General features: G+C 32.6%; 1 protein-coding gene across 1 annotated transcript; it reads left to right on the top strand.

The window, feature by feature from the left end:
• The first annotated feature begins 253 nt into the window (after window positions 1-253).
• LOC659745 (uncharacterized protein) lies at window positions 254-19854 on the top strand. Its single transcript, XM_966022.4, has 4 exons — window positions 254-1233; window positions 8704-9126; window positions 13046-13839; window positions 17001-19854. Exons 1-4 carry the CDS (start codon window positions 457-459, stop codon window positions 17704-17706), a joined length of 2700 nt encoding a protein of 899 aa, XP_971115.1. The 5' UTR covers window positions 254-456; the 3' UTR covers window positions 17707-19854.
• Window positions 19855-19911: the final 57 nt, after the last annotated feature.

Here is a 19911-nt window from a genome sequence, read left to right as displayed (position 1 = left end):
CAATAAGTGGCATCAATTAATTTAAATTAATGGAAAATTTCGGTTTGTGTTATCTATGCTAATTCAAATCCAATCATCAGGAGAAAATATTTCACTAAACGAGTTGTTGTTTCAACCAGGAGTGCAGAAATTTATGCAGATTCGAGATTTCTTATTGAATAATAAAAGCGACCATTTCAAAGTAATTTACCGCGCTTTATTGGGGCCATGCGCATGCGCCCTTCAGTCAACCCCAACCCGAAGACACATCGATCTCCAGCCGAACTCAGCCGACACTTGACAGAACCTGTTCATTCAATTTCACGCTCGCATAAAACAAAATAGTCAATAGTCGGAGTCGGTGTCATGTTCCAGTGTTCCAAACTCCACTAAAATGCGCTTTTCCGGCCATTCCTTCGTTCCGCCTCTGGAAGCGTGAACCCAGAATCGATTTTTGTGTGAGCTATGTGAAGAGCCATGGACTCGGGTCTGGGAAGCGACGAAGACCGCCGAGGTCGCACCAAGGAGCAGAAGCAGCTCCGCAACCAGCAGCTCCTCAGCGGGTGCTTCATCGACGCCGCGAGCCTCTCCGACGATGCCGAGGTCGACCAGCGGCGCACCGACGAGCGAAGACAGGGGGCCCTCATTTTCCAGTCGTCCATTCCGCAGTTTTCCATGCTTCAGATGGCCGGAAACGAGGCCGCGCCGACGTACCCCGAAACCAGCACGCCCTACAACTCCATCGTCCACCTGGAGGAGGACGCCTCCAGGAAGTCGCCGCTGGGGTTCTACGTGGACTTGAACGAGGTGCCCGACCCGCCGAAGACGCCGCCGCCGGCGACAGCCGCCAAGAAGAACATCTTCTCCATGGTCATCGACTTCGAAGGCCCCAAGAAGGACAAGCCCACCAAGCTGAGCTCCTCTCTGGTCTCCTACAAGAAGAACAGGCAGTCCAAGCAACTGACTCTCACCACGAGGTACAACGGGAACAGCAGCCTCTCCTCGAGTGTGAGCTCCATAAGTTCAGTGGCTGGGCCCAGCAGACAGGTGGAGGATGAGAAGGAGGAAGTGGAGGGTCAGAACCAAATGTCGGCTTCGTCGAAGTCGTCCAGCTCGAGTGAGAATTTCCCGATGCACAAGAGCGAGGACGAGGGACACGTGGAGGAGCATAAACCCGCCGAAGACGACGTCGTGGAAAAAAAATGCGAAGAGACTAACGCTAAAAACGAAGAAATTAAAGAAGTTGAGACTCAGGTATGTGGTGACCCTTTTTTTGATGCATAGGAAACGGATTGTATAACTTTTGTCTAGTTGTTCGTAGAAGGACATCAGTGTTGACAATGGATTGTAAACAATAAGAGCATGACTGCGCGCGATGGAATACTAATACGGTTTTTAGAATGAAAACTTTTCACGTACCAGTAAATATTTTGAATGAAAATTTGCATATTTTTAACTATGAATAACTTATTTTGACGTGGAGATTGAGTTGTGATATGACGAGACAAATTATTAAATTTAAAAATTACAGGTAAAAGTACACGGAATAAAACAATAATAACTTAGTTTTCAATAGTTGACATGTAATTATTATGAAATAGATTAAAATAATACACTCACAATACTAAAAAGTAAAAAGTTCTTTTCCTTGTATGCAAACAGCAAGTAATAATTCAAAAGCACTTTCATTTTGCAGTAAGTGTAAAGTTGATATTAATTGAAAGGATGTCACTAAATATTTGAGGAAAGAAAAAGTTGGCACAAGAAGTATTTTAATAACAGTTCAAACATATCGAATACTTTTACTTTTTTTTGTTTTCATGTTGCATTTTTTAACCATTTTGTGTGTCTATGATATGATATGGTGGTTCCTTCGTACGATTTAAAATTACAATTAAATTTTAATTCGTGATTAATTTGACTTCTACCAATGCATTGTAATCCGAATTATTTTATTTATTTTGTATTTCAGTTTTGCGGTAACTAATTATGATCGATTTTTATACAAGCTGAAGCAAAAGCAACACACAAAATTCATACTTTTGTTATGATTTATTTACGAAAAAATTTTCGAACTAGTTGATTTTATTTTTGTACTGATTTGATAATACATTTTTTTACTTTTCTGGTGGTAATAAAAATTAAACAAATGACATAAAAAATAAGTACATGAAATACAAAAATAGCGACAACACAAAAAAGTACAAAATATTAAATACTAAAAAAATATGATAGATATGAATTTTTATTAACTGTTAATTTTTTAATAAGTTTTACTCATAACTTTACGAAAAAAAAAATCACCATGAAGAAATTAAAGTAATGTTAATATTATGCGACATTTACGGTGTGATTCAAAACTTGGTATAGAATTTTTTAATGTGAAAATATAAACGTCCTCCAATAAAGCAAGGGTACTTGCACAGATAATGCTGGTCTTTTAATTATTATTATTCCAGGGGTGTAAATTTGTTAGTTCAAACATTTTTTCATTATCTGTTTTTGAAAGAAATATGTAAAAAAAATCTGTAAAACTTAAGATATGTAATGTAGAGTTGTTTCTATAATAAAATAAAAATAAAACTCCAGACCTGTAAAGCTAGTACCATATGTAGAGAGTTAAATATCCGACATTCTAACAATTTAATCACAAGCTTTGGCCTTTCAGGTCAGGTCAGGTCAAGTTTTGTTAAGATCAGTGTATTGATCATCTTGTACAGGGTATATTACGACCTTTTATTATACAATTATTTTCTTAAATAAATAGTTATAAAAACCTAAATATTTACATTAAAAGTTGGTTCTAAATTTTAACTGTTAAGAAATTCTTCAATGGAATATAAACAATGTTTTAATAAATGTGGTAACAGCATTCCCTTAAATTGAGGTGGAGATTATTGTTAATTAATAATTGTAAAATATTTATTTTTTGTCTTAAATATGTACAAAACTTTTGTTCATCGTTCTTCGTTATATATTTTTCTTGATTTTGTTATTTAAACTTTAAACTAAATATACAGGGTCTCTAAAAAGTATGGATATATATTAAGGGTATATAAATTCTATTGTTTCAGATGTTTATTAAATTTCTATATCCATTTGTTCTTCCGATACAAGGCTAACTTGATTTTTTTTAAATAGCAACAAATCAAATTTAATATATTTGAGAAGAGCATTTTTTTCTGAGTTCGATGGTATAACATATGCATACCTTACTTTAATCAAAACTTAAAAAAAAATCGAAAATTTTGAAAAATGTAAAATGTTGTTAGCCTTGGAAATGTTGTCTTTATTTATCGTTAGCTGATTAACCAAAAAATAAGTAAATGCTAAAAATAATTATTAAAATAACACTTCTAACTGAAAAAGAACACGTTTTAATTAAGAAATTTTAAACACAGAATACTTGATTTTTATGCTACAAAAGATGTTCAAATTGATTTCCACTAACTTCTTGACTTTCTAAACCAACATGAGATTTTTTTTCGCTCAGTTTTACTTAAATGTACTATAATTAAACTATTTATTGCACCCTAGTTTAATTTTTGGCTAATATACAAGTGACAGGTATCGCTAATAACAATATTTTCATAGCTAACTTAGTTTTACTATTCCAGAAAATTTTTGAATATTTATTTTTTTACCTATTAATAAAAGTAAAGGTGGGTATTATGTTACATCACTAAATTCAGAAAAAAATGCTCTTTTAAAAATGATTAAATTAGACCTTTCGTGCTATTTAAAAAAATTACGTTGGCCTTCTATTTTCAAAACAAATGACGATAAAAATTTAAAAAAGCTTTCAGGTGATAGAATTTAAACACTTTTAACTGTGTCCCAGATTTCAAGATTTTCTGTTAAACCGTTCTGAAAATATTTAACTGTATCCATACTTTTTAGCGACCTGTATAATTGAACTATCAATTATTATAATTAATCAAATGCGAAAGACAAATTACTTCTGATTTTCGCTATTTGTTTTTTCCTTGAAGCTAAAAACAGCAAGATCTATACATACTCGAACATATCTGCTGACGCAAGTAAAATTTTCAATATGTGGCTTATTTTTGGATTGCTAAAAACAAGAACGCAAAAAAAAATCGCTATGATCTTAGCTACACTGCTATCGGATCATAAAAATGTATTTGGTGTTATCATTGTTTTTATCAGTAGTGCAGTATTACGACACCAACAGGGATATTACCAAAATATCAAAACGAAAACCAACCTGCATCCGGTTCACAATTTTTTAAATTTCTATCAGTATCAGTGTAATTTTGAAGTGTACAATTAAAACTCGTTTTCTAAATTTTACATGCATCATACATTAAAAGATGAGTTCATTTTAGATGAATCTCTGATAAAGCGAATCTCATGTTGCCATTAAAAATTTGAATAGTATTAACGGATCTTTATTGCAAGAGTGAAAGATGGGAAAAAAGTTGCAGAGATGATGTGTTATGAGAAATATGCTAGTTCTTTTATGGAGATCACTGACCTTACCTTACCTGTCTCTATCAAATTCAGGCATGTCTATCATTAGCTTACCCACCCAAACAGCAGGTGTTATTTGTACATGTAATCATTCTTACTATGTAGTTATTTCGTAGAAGATTATCACAACGACTAATCTCGAAAGTGTATTAGATATTTGTTTAGCAACTTTTTTAATTATTAACAACAAACATTTCAGCTTAAGGAGTAATGATATGATAAACAATGTTTTGTTTAATAAATAAACGTTGTCCTTGCTGATTTATCTATTCTACTTTGTTTTAATTACTTGGATGTCATGCTCGCTTTGAGATTATTTACTACAAGACTGAGCATCGTTTATCGTAATAAAATCTGATGTTTTGATTGTTGATGTTATAGTAGAGAATCCTTCACCGAGTCAAACATCTCAAAAAGGAAGAAGTGTATTAATTCCTGGTTTGCATTATGCATGAAATTAAAGCGTAATTATTAAACCACGATTATGTCAAAGTCAATGCCAACATAAGAAGTATCATGTTTGTGTTTTCCGCGCTTGTCACCAAGATAAAAAAAATGATACAATTAACAATATTTATGTTACATATTGAAAACAGGAATTGGGGACATTAAAGCTGTGAGCACACCCACACTGATTAATTTAATGTGATTTAAATTAATATATGATAATTTTATTACAAGCTAATTTTATGCATTGCAAATTGCGACCTTTAACAATGTATTGATGAAAAAATAAAGTGAAGCCAACTCATCACCGGAAATTACATCAAAGAATTTCTTGTTCATGGTAAAGCAAAAAAAAAAACAAACATTTTCTGTTCTGAAGGATCAAGGATGTTCACTTTACTATAAATAAGTGTTAAGTGCAACTTGATTAATAAATATCAATATAACTTTTCGCTCTAATTGTTAAATTAGTAGTAATTAAGCGGAAAACCTTAACTAATCTTAACAAGTCAATTGATTTTCTACCACAAGTGTTTCATTGTTTCAGCGCGTAATTATGTATGAATGTGATAAACAATACGTTGAACCTCAGTCACTGATAGTTGTGTTGATATGTTTTGGTAAAAACTCTAACAATTTTTAAAACCATAATTGAATCTTCTAGAAAAGGCTTCACAAGAGTAGATTGAAACAGTTTGTCTTTCAATCCTTGTAAAACGATGAAGTTGTCATAAATGGTACCTTAGTAGAGTCTGGTAAATGCAAGATATACATCGGTGTACTTACCCTTTGTATATCTTGGATTAATCAAGCTCTACTTGAAAAGTATGAATAAAATTAGTTTTCCTGGGGAAATTGTGTTTTTTAATTGTAGGTATGTATTTTTATTTGTTTACATTTTATTTTTTAAGACAAGATTAATTTATAGTTTGGAACTAATTCTGTGCTAGTTCTTTGATTTTAATAAAATTGAACAAGTATTTACACAATGCACCCGCATTTGTTTGGTGTATACATTAATTTTTAAATGATCCCTCGTCTACTGGAGGTCAAAATTTAAAAAAGTGTTGGTATCTTTTACTGCGCGAAGTGTATGACCGATAATGATTAACTGTGTATTTTAATTGGATTCGAATACATCATTAACCTTTTTTGCATAAGCCTAATTACCATTTAATACTGTACACTAAAATTTTTACTGCTGCTTGTCTATAAAAAAGCATGCCGACTGTAAATCATTCCCATGTGACTGTGACCGCAATCAATTTTCTTTCCATAAAAAGAGTTTATGTTAGGGCATTTTACGGCAGTGTATTGTCATCATAATTCTCCATAGAAAGTTCTTTTTGAATGAAGTGGGTTTGATGGGAACGAAAGATACACCCATAATAAGACTATGACTAATCGTACAGAAGAGTTGTTTATCGTGATCACATTGAGAATAAATGAAATAAATTTTTAAAATTAACGTAATTTACAATGAGATGACGGCTAAACGCTTGATAATCATATTGTTTATTGTATGCAAGTTTTACCAAATAAAAAATCCATTGTTTTACAAGAAAGGCAACATTCTAGTAACCAATTATCTTCTTCATAATTCAATAAAAACAGTGACTAGTTTCATTCCCAGGTAATTTATTTACCTCATTGCAAATTAATCGCTTGTCAATCAGGAACTGATTATTTATTTTGGTGACGCTTTTTTAACGATCGTGAAAGTTGAGCATAAAACCGATGACATCTCCTTAAATTAATTCCAGCCTTGAGCGAAAACAAATATTGATTAGATAAAAGTGTACTCTGCCGAGAGAAATCCGCAATTTCAAAGTTGCAGTATTAGCTTTCGCACTTAATTCGATCTGATTAGCAGCAGTATCTCCATAATTCAATAAAAATGTTGCTTATCGTGAGTCACCTGTTCTGGTTTCGATAAGTTGTTTAAAGGGACATGCGGTAGACTTTGTTCCTCGGAGATTGACAATCGATAATCGAACGGAAAGTTTGGTCGGAAATTATGTCAAAATTTAAATTGGGTTGGTAACAAAAAATGTATTAAAACAATTAGTGTACCACATGTCGTGAATACACTTTATAAAAATGATTGGATAATCATGCTTGAATAACTAACAAATCACAAAAAAATAGTAAAACGTGATACGGAGGACTATAACTTAGGAGACGAAACGAGATGATAGCAGAATTTCTGAACCCAAAAAAATAGTACGGTAGAGTAGACATGAGGGCGCTTACAGCGTTATACATTCTCGGCACCAAATCGTTTTAAATTAATTTTAATCCAACCAATTCACTAATTGCTTGGAAAAAAATGCAGAAATGTTGAGTTTTGTATTCCCAACAGACTGGGAAAAACCTACGGCTAAACTTTTCATGAAAAACATGAGGAAAAAATTATTTAAAATTTAGAATTTGCGCTTCGTCCCGTATTTTTCAAGACGGTTAAAGATATAAGAAAAATGTTAGGAAGAAATTTGTAGAGAAATAAATTTGCGCGAGAGCATATCTATATCGTCAATGGTTTAGGCCTTAAAGACGTTTAAAGAGACTAAAGCGACTTTAAATAACATAAAGTTATTTAGTTATTTATTTAAATAAGTCGCGGACTTATTTATAGAAAATTTTATTCTCTACACCTTTGTTCTTACACTTTTTTTTAAATCTTCAACTGTATTTCCAGCGTTTTGGTAAATGTGCAATGGTGCGCAAAAAATTATAGCTTAAAATCATCAATATTTGTTCCTCCTTTATATTTTTGAGAACGCTGCTAATACGGTTGAAGATACAAAAAAAGTCTAAGAAACAAAGTTCGCGACACCATATTTCTATCTGCAACGGTTTTGGTGTAAATTCACTTTCCAATACTTGACCACCGGCAAAATAAAGCAAATCCGTCGCTTGAGCGTCTTTGAACGACTTTGGGGTCAAAATGATTGAAGATAAGGATATAGTCGGACTTTTTTGTAGGAAATTTAATTCTCTTCAACTTTATTCCTTAAACTTTTTTTGTATTTCCAACCGTATTCCCAGCGTTTTGAAAAATACAGGGCAGAGTGCAAATTGGTAAAAGTTAATTTTTTTTTAATATAGTTTACGATATAACTTTTGCATTATATTTATGTCTTATTAATTATTATTGAGAAATTAATGCTCCATCTGCCTGTGTTTTTTTGTTTACTATGTGTTAACAGTTATACAAATACAACCCTTTTTTCAAATTCATTACTCTGAAAACTTAAACGGTAATAGAACAACTGCGCTCTCTGGCGACATTAACGGAACTATCAAGAACGGGAACGTTTTATTTGTACGTCGTTTCACATCATAACCTTTAGATATCCATAGTCACACTTTAGTAAAACGCGAATGAAAAAACATAATGTTGTTGAAACTTGATTAATTTTTCTGAAAATAGTTGCAAGTAACTTTCAGTAACGATTTTAATTTAACATACGGTAGACTGCCAAAAAGATTTGCCGATTTTTGGAGATATCATTTAATCTTGTAAATATAACTGATGATTAATCGCGGAATACCAATTTTGGAATGTTTAAGGTTACATGTAACAAAAAAGGGACCACATACTAATAGAACTACACCTACAAAATATGTTGGTAGAATTCCATTGGCAAGTTTAGTAATCATCAAAATGCGTAATAGAACGTAGGCGTAATATTTAACCAAGAAATCATCCTTGTATCGTCGTTTTTACCACAATGGTATTTCTTGAATTTTGGAAACAACATTTTTGTGTTTTTCTTGTAGGAACGGCCCCAGTTCGTCAAACTCTCCGACTTAGAATGTCAAAAACCAAGACTGGATCTGAACTTCACTCCCCGGATGAGCAAATCCATCCCTGAGAGTTCATGGGTGGAAAGTCCACTTTTGATGTCTAGGTCTGCCGGTTATCGCAGCGCACCACATCCTCTTGAACCCGAATCTGGAGAGTTTTCTGATTCGGGTAGTGCTACTGATACCAGCGTATCACAACCTAGGCGTTCGGTGCGGCGTTTAGGAACAGATCTGCTCCGAATGTTTTTGGAGGAAATTGGACCAGATGTTACCGTCGAAGTAGACGGGCATAAACTGAAAGCACACAAATGCATTCTGGCGTCTAGGTGCCAGTATTTCGCCGCTTTATTGAGCGGGAATTGGTTGGAAGCATCCGGAAATATTATCTCACTGCAAGTAAGGAATATTTACGAAATCTCTAGACTCTAGTTAATTGTAGTAAAACCTATAAAGTGGGCTAATGAAATAATAACGAAAAGCATCAAAAGGTCGGTTTGTTATTAAAAATAATTTCTATTGCGATAGAAAAATAAGCATGAAATTAGTTTTTACTTTTATTTCTCGGCCAATATGCATGGTATTATTGGATACCAAAAACAAACAAATAAATTAACATATTCATTAAACACTACAATAGAAATTATGAGTAGTCAATTTTGTGTAACGACTAACGAGTGGGTTTTCGAAACAAGAGATTAACATTGATTAATCGAAGATATTTGTTTAATTATTGATTACATCAGGTTTATGAATTTTTTAGCTCCTCTCTTTTTATTTTAAGGTTATTATACCGTTATTATTAATTCGATATGTTTCACCAAGACGACTGGAAGGCTTCATGTACTTTTAGAGGGTTGAAATTTGAAGGGAGGGTAGATTAATTCATTGTCTCTAATGTAAATGAGATTAATTGCGTCGACAAAAAGAAATTATTAAAAAACAATAAGGTCATTATTAGTAGAAGAGGGGATTTTTAAAATTTGGAAGGAAGATGGAATAATTTTTCTTTACTGTGAATTGAAGTGAATGCGTTGCAAAAAAATTGTATGAAAAAAATAACGGGAGGGAGGATAGATTAATTTTATGTAAATAAGGGTTAACTTCGTCGACTAAAATAAATAAAATAAGGTTATTATTTTATTCATTATTTTAAAAAAGAAATCGTTTGGAAAAAATAAAAATCATTAACAATTCGACATATTTCAAGTATAGGCTGGGAGGGTTATTAAATTTTTAGAGGGTTAAAATTTGAAAGGATAGTAGATAAAAATTAATCGTCTTTAATGCGTCGACAAAAAGAAATGGTTAGAACACAAATCTTGATATATTAGATTTTATAATTATTATAATTTATAATTCAATTCTTGAAATTACAAACGTTTATTCAATTTTTTACCAATCATCAAAACATTAAGATAATTGCTTAAAAAGGCTTCCATTATCGATTTCATAAAAATTAACAAATACCACGATATTTTGTAAAAAAAAAACATTTTACGTCAGAAATAGATCTAACACGATTACACTTGAAGCAGGAGAACAAGACACGCAACAATTTGGCGAAATTAATATTATTTATGTGTGGTTGTGTTAGAACTCAGGTTCTTACAAAAATTTTGCTAAACGATGTTGAAAAATTGCTAAATTAGGTCAAAAATTACATTATGTTTTCTTTTTCAGCGTTTTAGTACATTTTTCATCTAGAAACGCTGTTGTTTTTAAGCTAGAGTTGTATTCATTTTACATGCTGTTGAAATGTTGAAATACATTTTAATAATACATAAATAATAAATTAAGTGTTATTTTCACTGTCCCACTATGTAAAGAAATTCTAGATACATTGTTAATATCAAAAAACTGAGAACAAGACGTTTTTATCACAAGTTGTTATTTTTCCGATGATTTTCCTTTATAAACAAAACTGGCCTTATGTCGCCTTATCGTATTTTAGTTGACAATAAAGATTTATGCAGCAATTTTGCTGAAATATTTTGATTTTTTCACTACTACTGCCCAATAAATCAATCAAATAGCCTGAGAAAGGGTATTTTTGTTGAATCCGACAATTTTTGAACTAGTTTCGTAAATATCAGTCTATTTTCGATGATTTCCCATTTATGGACGAAATTGATTTAAGTTTTTTTGTTAACCCACTTTATTAGAATTAAAGAATTAAAATACTGTATTTTTTTGCTAATGTTTGAATTGGTTTCGTTAGAATAGGATGATTGTTCAATAATTCCTTGCTTAAATTAGCCTGGTAATTGCTAAAAACGCATTATTTTCGTGGAAATGTCGTTTTCAATCAAAATAAAGCGACTCATTATTTCAACGAAAATATTACGAAAATCGCCGTTTTTTGGATAAAAAATCGCGATTTCGGCCGTTTCATCTTGAATACTTTTTTTGTAAGAGCGAAGTCACTTGAAATCAACTAATCTGAACAAATTAACTGGTTGAAAACAAAAATTTATATACCAATTTTGCTGAAATATTTTGATTTTTTCACTATTATTGGCCAATAAATCAACCAAATAGCCAGGGAAAGGCTCAGACCACATTATTTTTGTTGAATCCGACAATTTTTGATCTAGTTTCGTAAAAATCGGTCCATTTCCGATGATTCCTCATTTATGGACGAAACTGATTTAAGTTTTTTTGTTAACCAACTTTATTATTAAAGAATTAAAATACTGTATATTTTTTTTGCTAATGTTTGAATTGGTTCCGTTAGAATAGGATGATTTTTCAATAATTCCTTTCTTAAATTAGCCTGGTAATTGCTAAAAACGCATTATTTTCGTGGAAATGTCGTTTTCAATCAAAATAAAGCGACTCGTTATTTCAACGAAAATATTAAGAAAATCGCCGTTTTTTGGATAAAAAATCGCGATTTCGGCCGTTTCATCTTGAATACTTTTTTTGTAAGACCGAAGTCGATTGAAATCAACTGATCTGAACGAACTAATAGGAAGATCGTGTTTTTTTTTCACTGGTTGGAAGTCAACTCATTCCAACAAAACTAACGAGAATATCGTCATTTTCGGTCAAAATAAGGTTACTGAACTATTGCAAAGCGATTTGACCACTTTTCAAGCGAGGAATCATTGGGAATCCGACGGAACCAGATCAAAAATTTAGTTTAAAGCGATCGAAGTTATTTGGCTCTTTTATAAGCGAAGAATATTGTATAAAATCATGCTTCCCAGTAGCATACACCCTTTCTATTTTTATTTTCCTTTACTTTCAAGCAAAAACAGGTCGATTAAGATCGCGAAGGGAAGTTAACTAACCAATGTTGGTTTTGAACTTCTCTCTCGCGATTCTGATCGACCTGTTTTCGCCTGAAAATAAACTGGTCGAAAAAAGTTAGGGTATTGGTGTTTTATTTTATTCGTCGTAATTTCGCGATTTCTAATTAAATAAAAAAATATTGCATTTTACACGCCTGACTGTACGTTCGAATGGTATCTCCCCAAATTTTTTGGTAATTTTTCACTTGCAGATAAAAATAATAAATAAAAAAAAGTAATTTTCGACCAAAAAGTCAAATTTTAAATTTTATACTAAACCACGCTTATTCACTTCAGATAATTGTTTACAAAATTAGCGAAGAAAAATACCAATCAGATTTTGAATTAAACGCACTTTTACATTTTATTTTTAAAAATTATTTTTATTTATGAGTTGCTACTTGTGGCGTCATAAATTTATGTGACAATGTGAACTGTAAATTGGGGTAAGATTGTAAAAGATTTCGTTGGGATATTTCAATGCAAGCATCAGTTTTATTGCAAGACTGTAAATAAGGGGCTTCAAAAAGGTCGGCTACTGGTAACTGATTGCTTTGTTGGTAAATTATACCATCTTCTAATAAATCACGCGTCTAGTTTGCGTCTAGATAAAAAAGACCGATTATTTCACCAACCAAGTAAAAATTTATAATTCTGATACCAACGTTCGATGGTCTAAAAACTTTGTAGTTAAATTAACAGTTAGTGCCCAAAAACTCACAAAACTGCTACGACTTCATTTATTAACAAAAAAATTTAATAAAAATCGAGAATTATCAATGTACAGACTGGTGTGTAAAATTTCAGGATTTTTATTTCATTAGAAGTCGCGATTATCTTGGGTGCGCGATAATGTTGCCTGACCCTATATTATGTTATTGCTTCTGCAGATTTTTTTTAAAATTCAATAATAACCTTAAATTTTTTCAATCAATTTATAGTACATATTTACTCAATTTGAAACGTTATTGAGACTGCAACCGGTCTTTTTGCATTTGAAACAGCTATTGATGTCTTTTTAGGGCTTCTCGTATGAATCAGTTTACTTCGCTCTCTGTCACATCTACAGTGGGGCCGCACACGTGCCCGACTCAATCAGCCTCGTAGAACTCGCCTCACTGGCCGACATGTTAGGCTTAGAAGGCCTCAAAGAAGTAGTCGAGCACGCTTTAAAACAGCGTCACTGTCACAACTTTCACAAACCATGTGCCGGCTGCTGTACCGGAGTCCTGGAAGTCCTTCCGTTATCAGCCGCCTACGGCCTGGACGACCTCTACCAGAAATGCCTCCAATGGATCACCCAGCACTTCGTCCGAGTGTGGCCAAGTCGTGCTTTTGCCAGTTTGCCGCGCGAGTTGCGCGAAAAGTGCTACCAGCAACACGTCGTTCATATGACGGCCGACAAGGTGCTAGAAACTATAGTGAGTTGTGATAAGGTCCTGGCCACTTTACCTGCCCTGAGATGGGCTGAGCCCGTCACTCAGTTGGTCTTGCAACTGTCGGATGCTTGTCATCTGTACCATAGGCAGCATTTCGCGGCGGTTTTAGCGTCGCCGTCGTTTCTGGCTTTGGATGCTGGATTGGGATGGAGTGTGGGACAGGTCGAGGACCAGATGGTGTCTGCTGCAGGGAATTTGAGTGTGGAACAGGCGTGCAGGAGTTACGCGAGGTGTTGCAAGATGGTTGATCAGAGCTGGAGCAGGCCGTTTAATGATCTGTTGTTTAAAATTAAAGTGCAATTAGAACAGTGTTTAGTAGCGCAGTCTGATAGGCTGATTCGAAGTAATGCATGGTTGAGGCTGGATTCGGCATTGAGGTAAATATTATTTGATTTTATTACGTTATAAGTTATAATTAATTAATTATTATTCGCTCAAAAAAAAATCATCCCTTACTTTTTGTGCACAATAAGAACCTAATATTTTTATTTGCTAACAACCTTTAGGTTTTCACCTTAATGAAGAAATAGAAAAAAATAATTAAAGTGGAGACCAAAATTGTTGAATACAATTTTGGTCTTTTCTGTACTATTGTAACAATCGAAACTGTTAATTTTAATTAAAGAAATGAACCATTCTTTCCCCATTTTAATTTCTATTGATGTTTTTTCAAGACTTTCTTGTTCTAAAAAATGATAAAAAATCAGTGATTTCTAAATATTAATTATTTGAAAGAAAATCCAAATTTGAAATCTGTTTGTTTCCACCGGTTTCACTTATTCCTATAAGCACGTTTTATCAGGTCCCATATTATGAAAGATTTATCTGCTTGGAGTGTTGTTCTTCTCTTCCAAATTGTATTGGAATGAAAAGATTTAAAACGAAAACTAATTTTAGCAAATAAGAAACTATTTTTTAGCTTGTTATGGCTGTACAGAGAACCAAATAATGAAAAACTTATAGAATGTAGGAAGTTTATGAAAAATACGAAAACCTGAAATCGATAGAAACAAAGGTCTTTCAAATTTAGATCTTTTAGATTAGATCATTACTAAATAATAAGCATTTCCTACTTTTGACTTTCTTATCAAAAGGAAACTGCTAATAAAAAACAGCCAATACAATAATCACTCTCAGAATTTTCACGTGAAGTTTTCAAAATCCTCTCTGGGAAAATTAAAATTGGTTACAAACTTGGACCTAAAAGAAAAAGTGCACCCTTTTTGTTTTGATTTTGGTGTTGGATACGATTTTTTTATTGTTAGATTTTTAGCTTTTATTTATGAAAATAACAGTTTATTTTTCTCTATATTCCGTAATTACGACACTAATTTAATAAAAGCAGAAAGACATTCTCTACGGCGAGGAACTGTTTGATTTAGGCACAAAAATAATAATCTGTTTTGAGATTTTGTCACTAATTGGTAATTATACGCTTTCAACTGAACAAATTTGTATTGGCAATACTTATAAGGCAATTTACCTGTAATTTCATCAAGTTTTAGTACCTAATCAGTTTTTTTTTAATTTCACAATTAAAATTGAACTTAAAGACATTTCTTCATGAAATTTTTCTTAATAAATGATAAAGTATTGAGATCTATCAGTGTTATACGAATATAAAATCACTGATGTCTGTATATTATACACAACGCATGTATGTTTTTACAAGGTAATTTTAAATAGTGATAATTAACACAATAGAAAATAACAGGATTTCTTCACATTAAAATTAGTTATATGAGAGTAGAGTCATTAAATAAGAAAAACATTAAAAAGCGAAATGTGTCAAAAATACAAAGAACAAGTCCCCAAGATAAAAATATTCCAATCAATACTCCTATAGAAAGCTCTGTTAAAATTTGATTCGTTCTTAAAAGTTAGCAACGCGAATGAGCCAACCAAATTGCTTCACTTTGGTCACGTGATAAGTTTGCAAATTAAATTAATGACGCTTCTATAAACCGGTCCCTAAGATCTTAAAACGTTATTTTCTCAAAACCACTAGTTCATAAACAACTCAGTTATGTAATTAAAATTAGTAAGAACGAAGTAGTTTTTTATCTGAAAGATGATTTTTGTTTATTAATGTTACACTAGGTATACTTTTTATATTTAAATAATTGAAATAACTAAAAATTATATCAATTGGACCACCTAATTTTTATATGAGAAAAGCCAAAACTAGTTGCCAGTTATATCTAAACCATATTACAAACTTTCTCATTATCAAGATATTATTAAAGATAAATATATTTCTTTCCTTCCATTGACAAAGTACGTTCAAAGGAAAATTCTTTTTGAAAAATCATGGAGATGTAGCAATGAGCATGTATAATTCCAGTGTACATTTATTATTGGAAAATAAACGTTTGACGTTCAGTATCTCAACTTTTAAAAATAAAACTCTACGCAAATATAGTAGGTACATATTTGTAAACAATATTTGCACGGAAAATATTTACCTTCTTACATTGTTTTCGTTATTTTTTTGATAGATAAAATATTAAGAAAATAATATGCCTGTTTTATTCCTCAAACAAGCTATTAAAGCAATTGTTTATGTAGATCAAGAAATTTTAAGTGAAAATTACGAAAATCACCAAAAACAAAAAAGAAAAAGATGTTGTACGGCGACGAAATTTGCGTAATATGAGATTTTCTATTAAGATAATTTTCATATAACTGAGGGATGCAGAGTTACAATTTCGAATGTATTTCAGAGAATACAAAATGAATTTAAATTTAGGTCGCATTGTAAAGAAATTTAGAAACTGTTAAAAGCAAACGAAAGATTGTCTTTAAAAACATCTATAAAAAACATCATTTGAAACCACCAAAAGGATGGCGTATGTGCATAGAGCTAATGGAAAAGTACGTGGAAAAGTAGTTTTAAGAGTGGTTAAAATTTTCTTTTATATTTTGTCGTAAAGAGAAACGTATCAAGTATAATTAAAAACTGAAATTAGACTTGAACATTTTTTCAAACATAAGATATTTTCGGACCAATCATGAAAGGTCAATAATGGTCTATGTCAACTCGCTGAGACAATTCGTACGTGGAAAAAAATGTGATTTTCTTTTTTTTTTGTTCTAACGTTTTTAAACATTCCCTGTATATAAACGCTTCCGAATTTTTTCTCAAACGTTCATATTATTTATGTTGAATTCAGATTTTTTTTATTTCAATTAACCATAAACATTAAAATAAATTTTGATACAATTTGGACAAAATTTTCTTCATTATATTTTAAGAGGTTTTAGCTTCGTAGTGTAACCTAAGACTGCTGTAATTAATAAAATTGTTCGTGGCTGCAATAATGTCGTATGTTTAAGATTATTAACTTTTATTATTCGTTAAGTATCATTACTAGTTAGAAATGAGATTGGATAAAATGCACTTGGTAAAATATTAAAAAAATGGTATTTATAGCTTAAATATTTTCCTATCATCTAATAAAAGCACCGTTATCTTTATAATGCAGTTTAGAGCATTTTTGACCCTAAATAACTTACCCACACTTCGTATTAATTTCAGGTGCCGCATAAAGGACTTAACCCCCGTGGCGGAGCCCGTGAGTCGCTTGCCCCGGGCGACCCCAAAACGAACGAAAAAATCGCCTCTTCAATCAGCTACGAAACCGCACAGCCAGAGCCCGACAATAAGCTCGTCCGACTCCTCCCGTAACTCAAGCCCTGGAATGAACCAAGCCCAGTCTCGTCTACACAATTCCGGCGGCAGTCCCTCCCTCCGCAGGAGTCTCCTTCTCGCTGCAAGGGCGCCCCAGGTGCCCCCCAGCCCGTCCACCCACCGGCGCAGCACTCTGACCCAGCCCACGCAAGCCAGCGCCGCCAAATCGGCTCCCTCCAAGAACATCAGGAACCCTCCGCCCAAAGCTGCGACACCTACCACCACCGTCAAACCGGCGCAGAAAAAAGCCCCAGCGCGAAACGCCGTCTCTAACCCTAATCTGCGGAAACCGAATCCGACGCTTTCTAGCAAAAAACCCATCAGTAGGTCGAGTTCGCCCTTGAAGGTTGAGAGCAGGGCGAGTTCGAGGGTCACTTCGCCCATAAAAGCCGACGTTCGGACGCCTTCCCCTAAGAAAATGCATAACGGGAAAGTGGGGTCACCTAGGAAGGAAGTGAAGGAGAGTAAGGAGAGCAAACCGGTGGTACCTACGATGCAAAGGTCGAGCACTTTCCTGAAGGATGAACCTACTGTTTTGGGGAAGGTTAAGTAAAGGGATGTTTCCAGCTAGTCCATTCCTAGTCAGGCATATTTTTGTTTCGTTTTTGATCTCGTTATTGTATTATTTTTGTATGTTTGTAAGACATTGTGATATATATTACTATGCTTCACATGAATCAAATTTTAGTCGTTTTAAATTATTGTAGCTAAAAGTACTAATTTTTCTCACAGTTGTTTCGTTGATACATTCCATAAATGTGATAATTTAACTGATGCTAAGCACGGGGGCACTTTATTTCTAACGGAATATTCTGTAAAAAGTTTGGAAGTGCCAGTTGTTTATGCTACCCACATTTTATTGATTTTTGTACTTTTGTACGAAAAATAGTCACTCTGCTGTCTTATTCTCTAAATTAAATTCAAGACTGAATTTATTGAACATAACAACTTATGGTTGTTTTGAAGTACAAATTTTGGGTAATCAAATTAATCGACGTGGGTAGTATTCTGTGATTTTTCGATATTTTAACGCTTTTTAAATTAATTTTAATCATGTTCATGTGAAGTTCCTGATATTTGATTATGGAGGAATAAATATTAGGAGGTGACACGTCCTGATGGTCTAAATTAGATTAATTTAAACCAGAGTTCTTTATTAGGTATTGCCTGCGGGTTCCTAAATACTAGGATGCGACACATTAACCTTAAATAACGATGTGAGCAATAGTAAAAAAGAGTGAGATAGTTTTCAATAAGATAACAACATAACAAGAAAAAGTGTAAAGGACAAAGTTGTACAAAATTAAATTTTCTTGAAAAAAGTCTGCGGGAACATTTTGCCTTTTAAACTTACGTTTTTTCTATAGCAAACGTTGAACTATTTCTTTATCAACTCTTTTGAGTAGATAAAATAGCACTTTATCCAATTAAATTTACAAATTCAAACTATTAATTTGAAGGATTAAACTTGGAGGTCTGCTATAGAAAAAATATATTATACAAGACAATAAAGACCGTTTATCTGCTTGTGAAATAAGTCGACTCGTAACTTCGTCACTGTTGAACTTAATCTTTTCACTCATAAATAAAAAATCGGTGGTGGTAATAGACCAAAAAATCTCTTTATCGTCTTGTAGAATTAATAACTAATCGCTTTTACTGTCCGAAAACGATGAGTTAAGCACCAGTTTTGTTAAAATCAGTTGTTTTCGGACGAATCCTTGTTCAGAAATGACAAAACACGATGTAGAAAACCTGAAATAGTTTTAATCTGAAGCTGAAAACGACGCGAGTTAAGCACCAATTTTGCTGAAACCAGTTAAATGATATAATAATAGTTGAAAACAAAAATATTTGTTGCCATAAAAAACTTAAAAATGTGGTAATAAAAATATTGAGATTTATAAGAATTTCTAAAAATAACGTGTTCAAGTTTTTTTTTTAATGACAAGATGTGAATTTTATCCGTTATTTTAAATTCGCCATTAATTATTTCACTTCCCTCATCAGAGCTAACGATGGAGAGGGAAAGGGAGTGGAGTAGTTTATAAGTTTATTCGTTCATGTTAAATCTTGCCCTAATTGATTGACTTTTACCAATTTTGTCTCTTTCTTTGCTTCAGCAATTTCTCAAAAAATATATTTAAGTTATCAGCTTTTGATATTTTGCACCACGATCTGCACTAGTTAAATTAATAATTCGCTACAACTTTTTTTCATGCTGTCTTGTATCTTTGACCGTATTCGCAACGTTTTTAAAAATATAGGACAAATCGAAAACGTAATAGTTTTTCGGACGTTTGTCGTGTTAATTTTAGTTAGCATTTCTCATATTAATAAGAGTTTAACGCTCATTAACGTTTTTTTAAGTGATTGCACTGAATTAATTTAATTAATCTAGAACCGAAAGTCTAACGCTCAAAGCGCCCTCATTTTTGGATCTAGTTTCGCCTCCTAGTTTTTAGTTCTCCGCAAGTAAGCGCTATATTTTTTAGGTTGAAAAAACAGTGATTTGCCTCCTAGTGTTAGTCCTCCGTACATTTGTTAAAGAGAGTGAACAAAATGCTATTGTGCGTGGAATATTGAAGATAGATATCTAAAGGCAAATGACAGATTCGTATATATTACTTTACTATTGTAATAATTGTTCATAACAAATGTTTATAATTTCATGTAAATTAAAATAAAGTAGATATTTTTACTAGGTGTTATTATTCCGATCTTGAGGTAACTGTTTCAATTTAAACTTAAATAATGA

The sequence above is a fragment of the Tribolium castaneum genome, chromosome 1 (genome assembly GCF_031307605.1).
Source record: "Tribolium castaneum strain GA2 chromosome 1, icTriCast1.1, whole genome shotgun sequence".
In the NCBI taxonomy this organism is placed as follows: Eukaryota; Metazoa; Arthropoda; class Insecta; order Coleoptera; family Tenebrionidae; genus Tribolium; species Tribolium castaneum.
The sequence above is the reverse complement of the archived record's forward strand: the minus strand, read 5'-3'. Positions and strand labels throughout refer to the sequence as shown.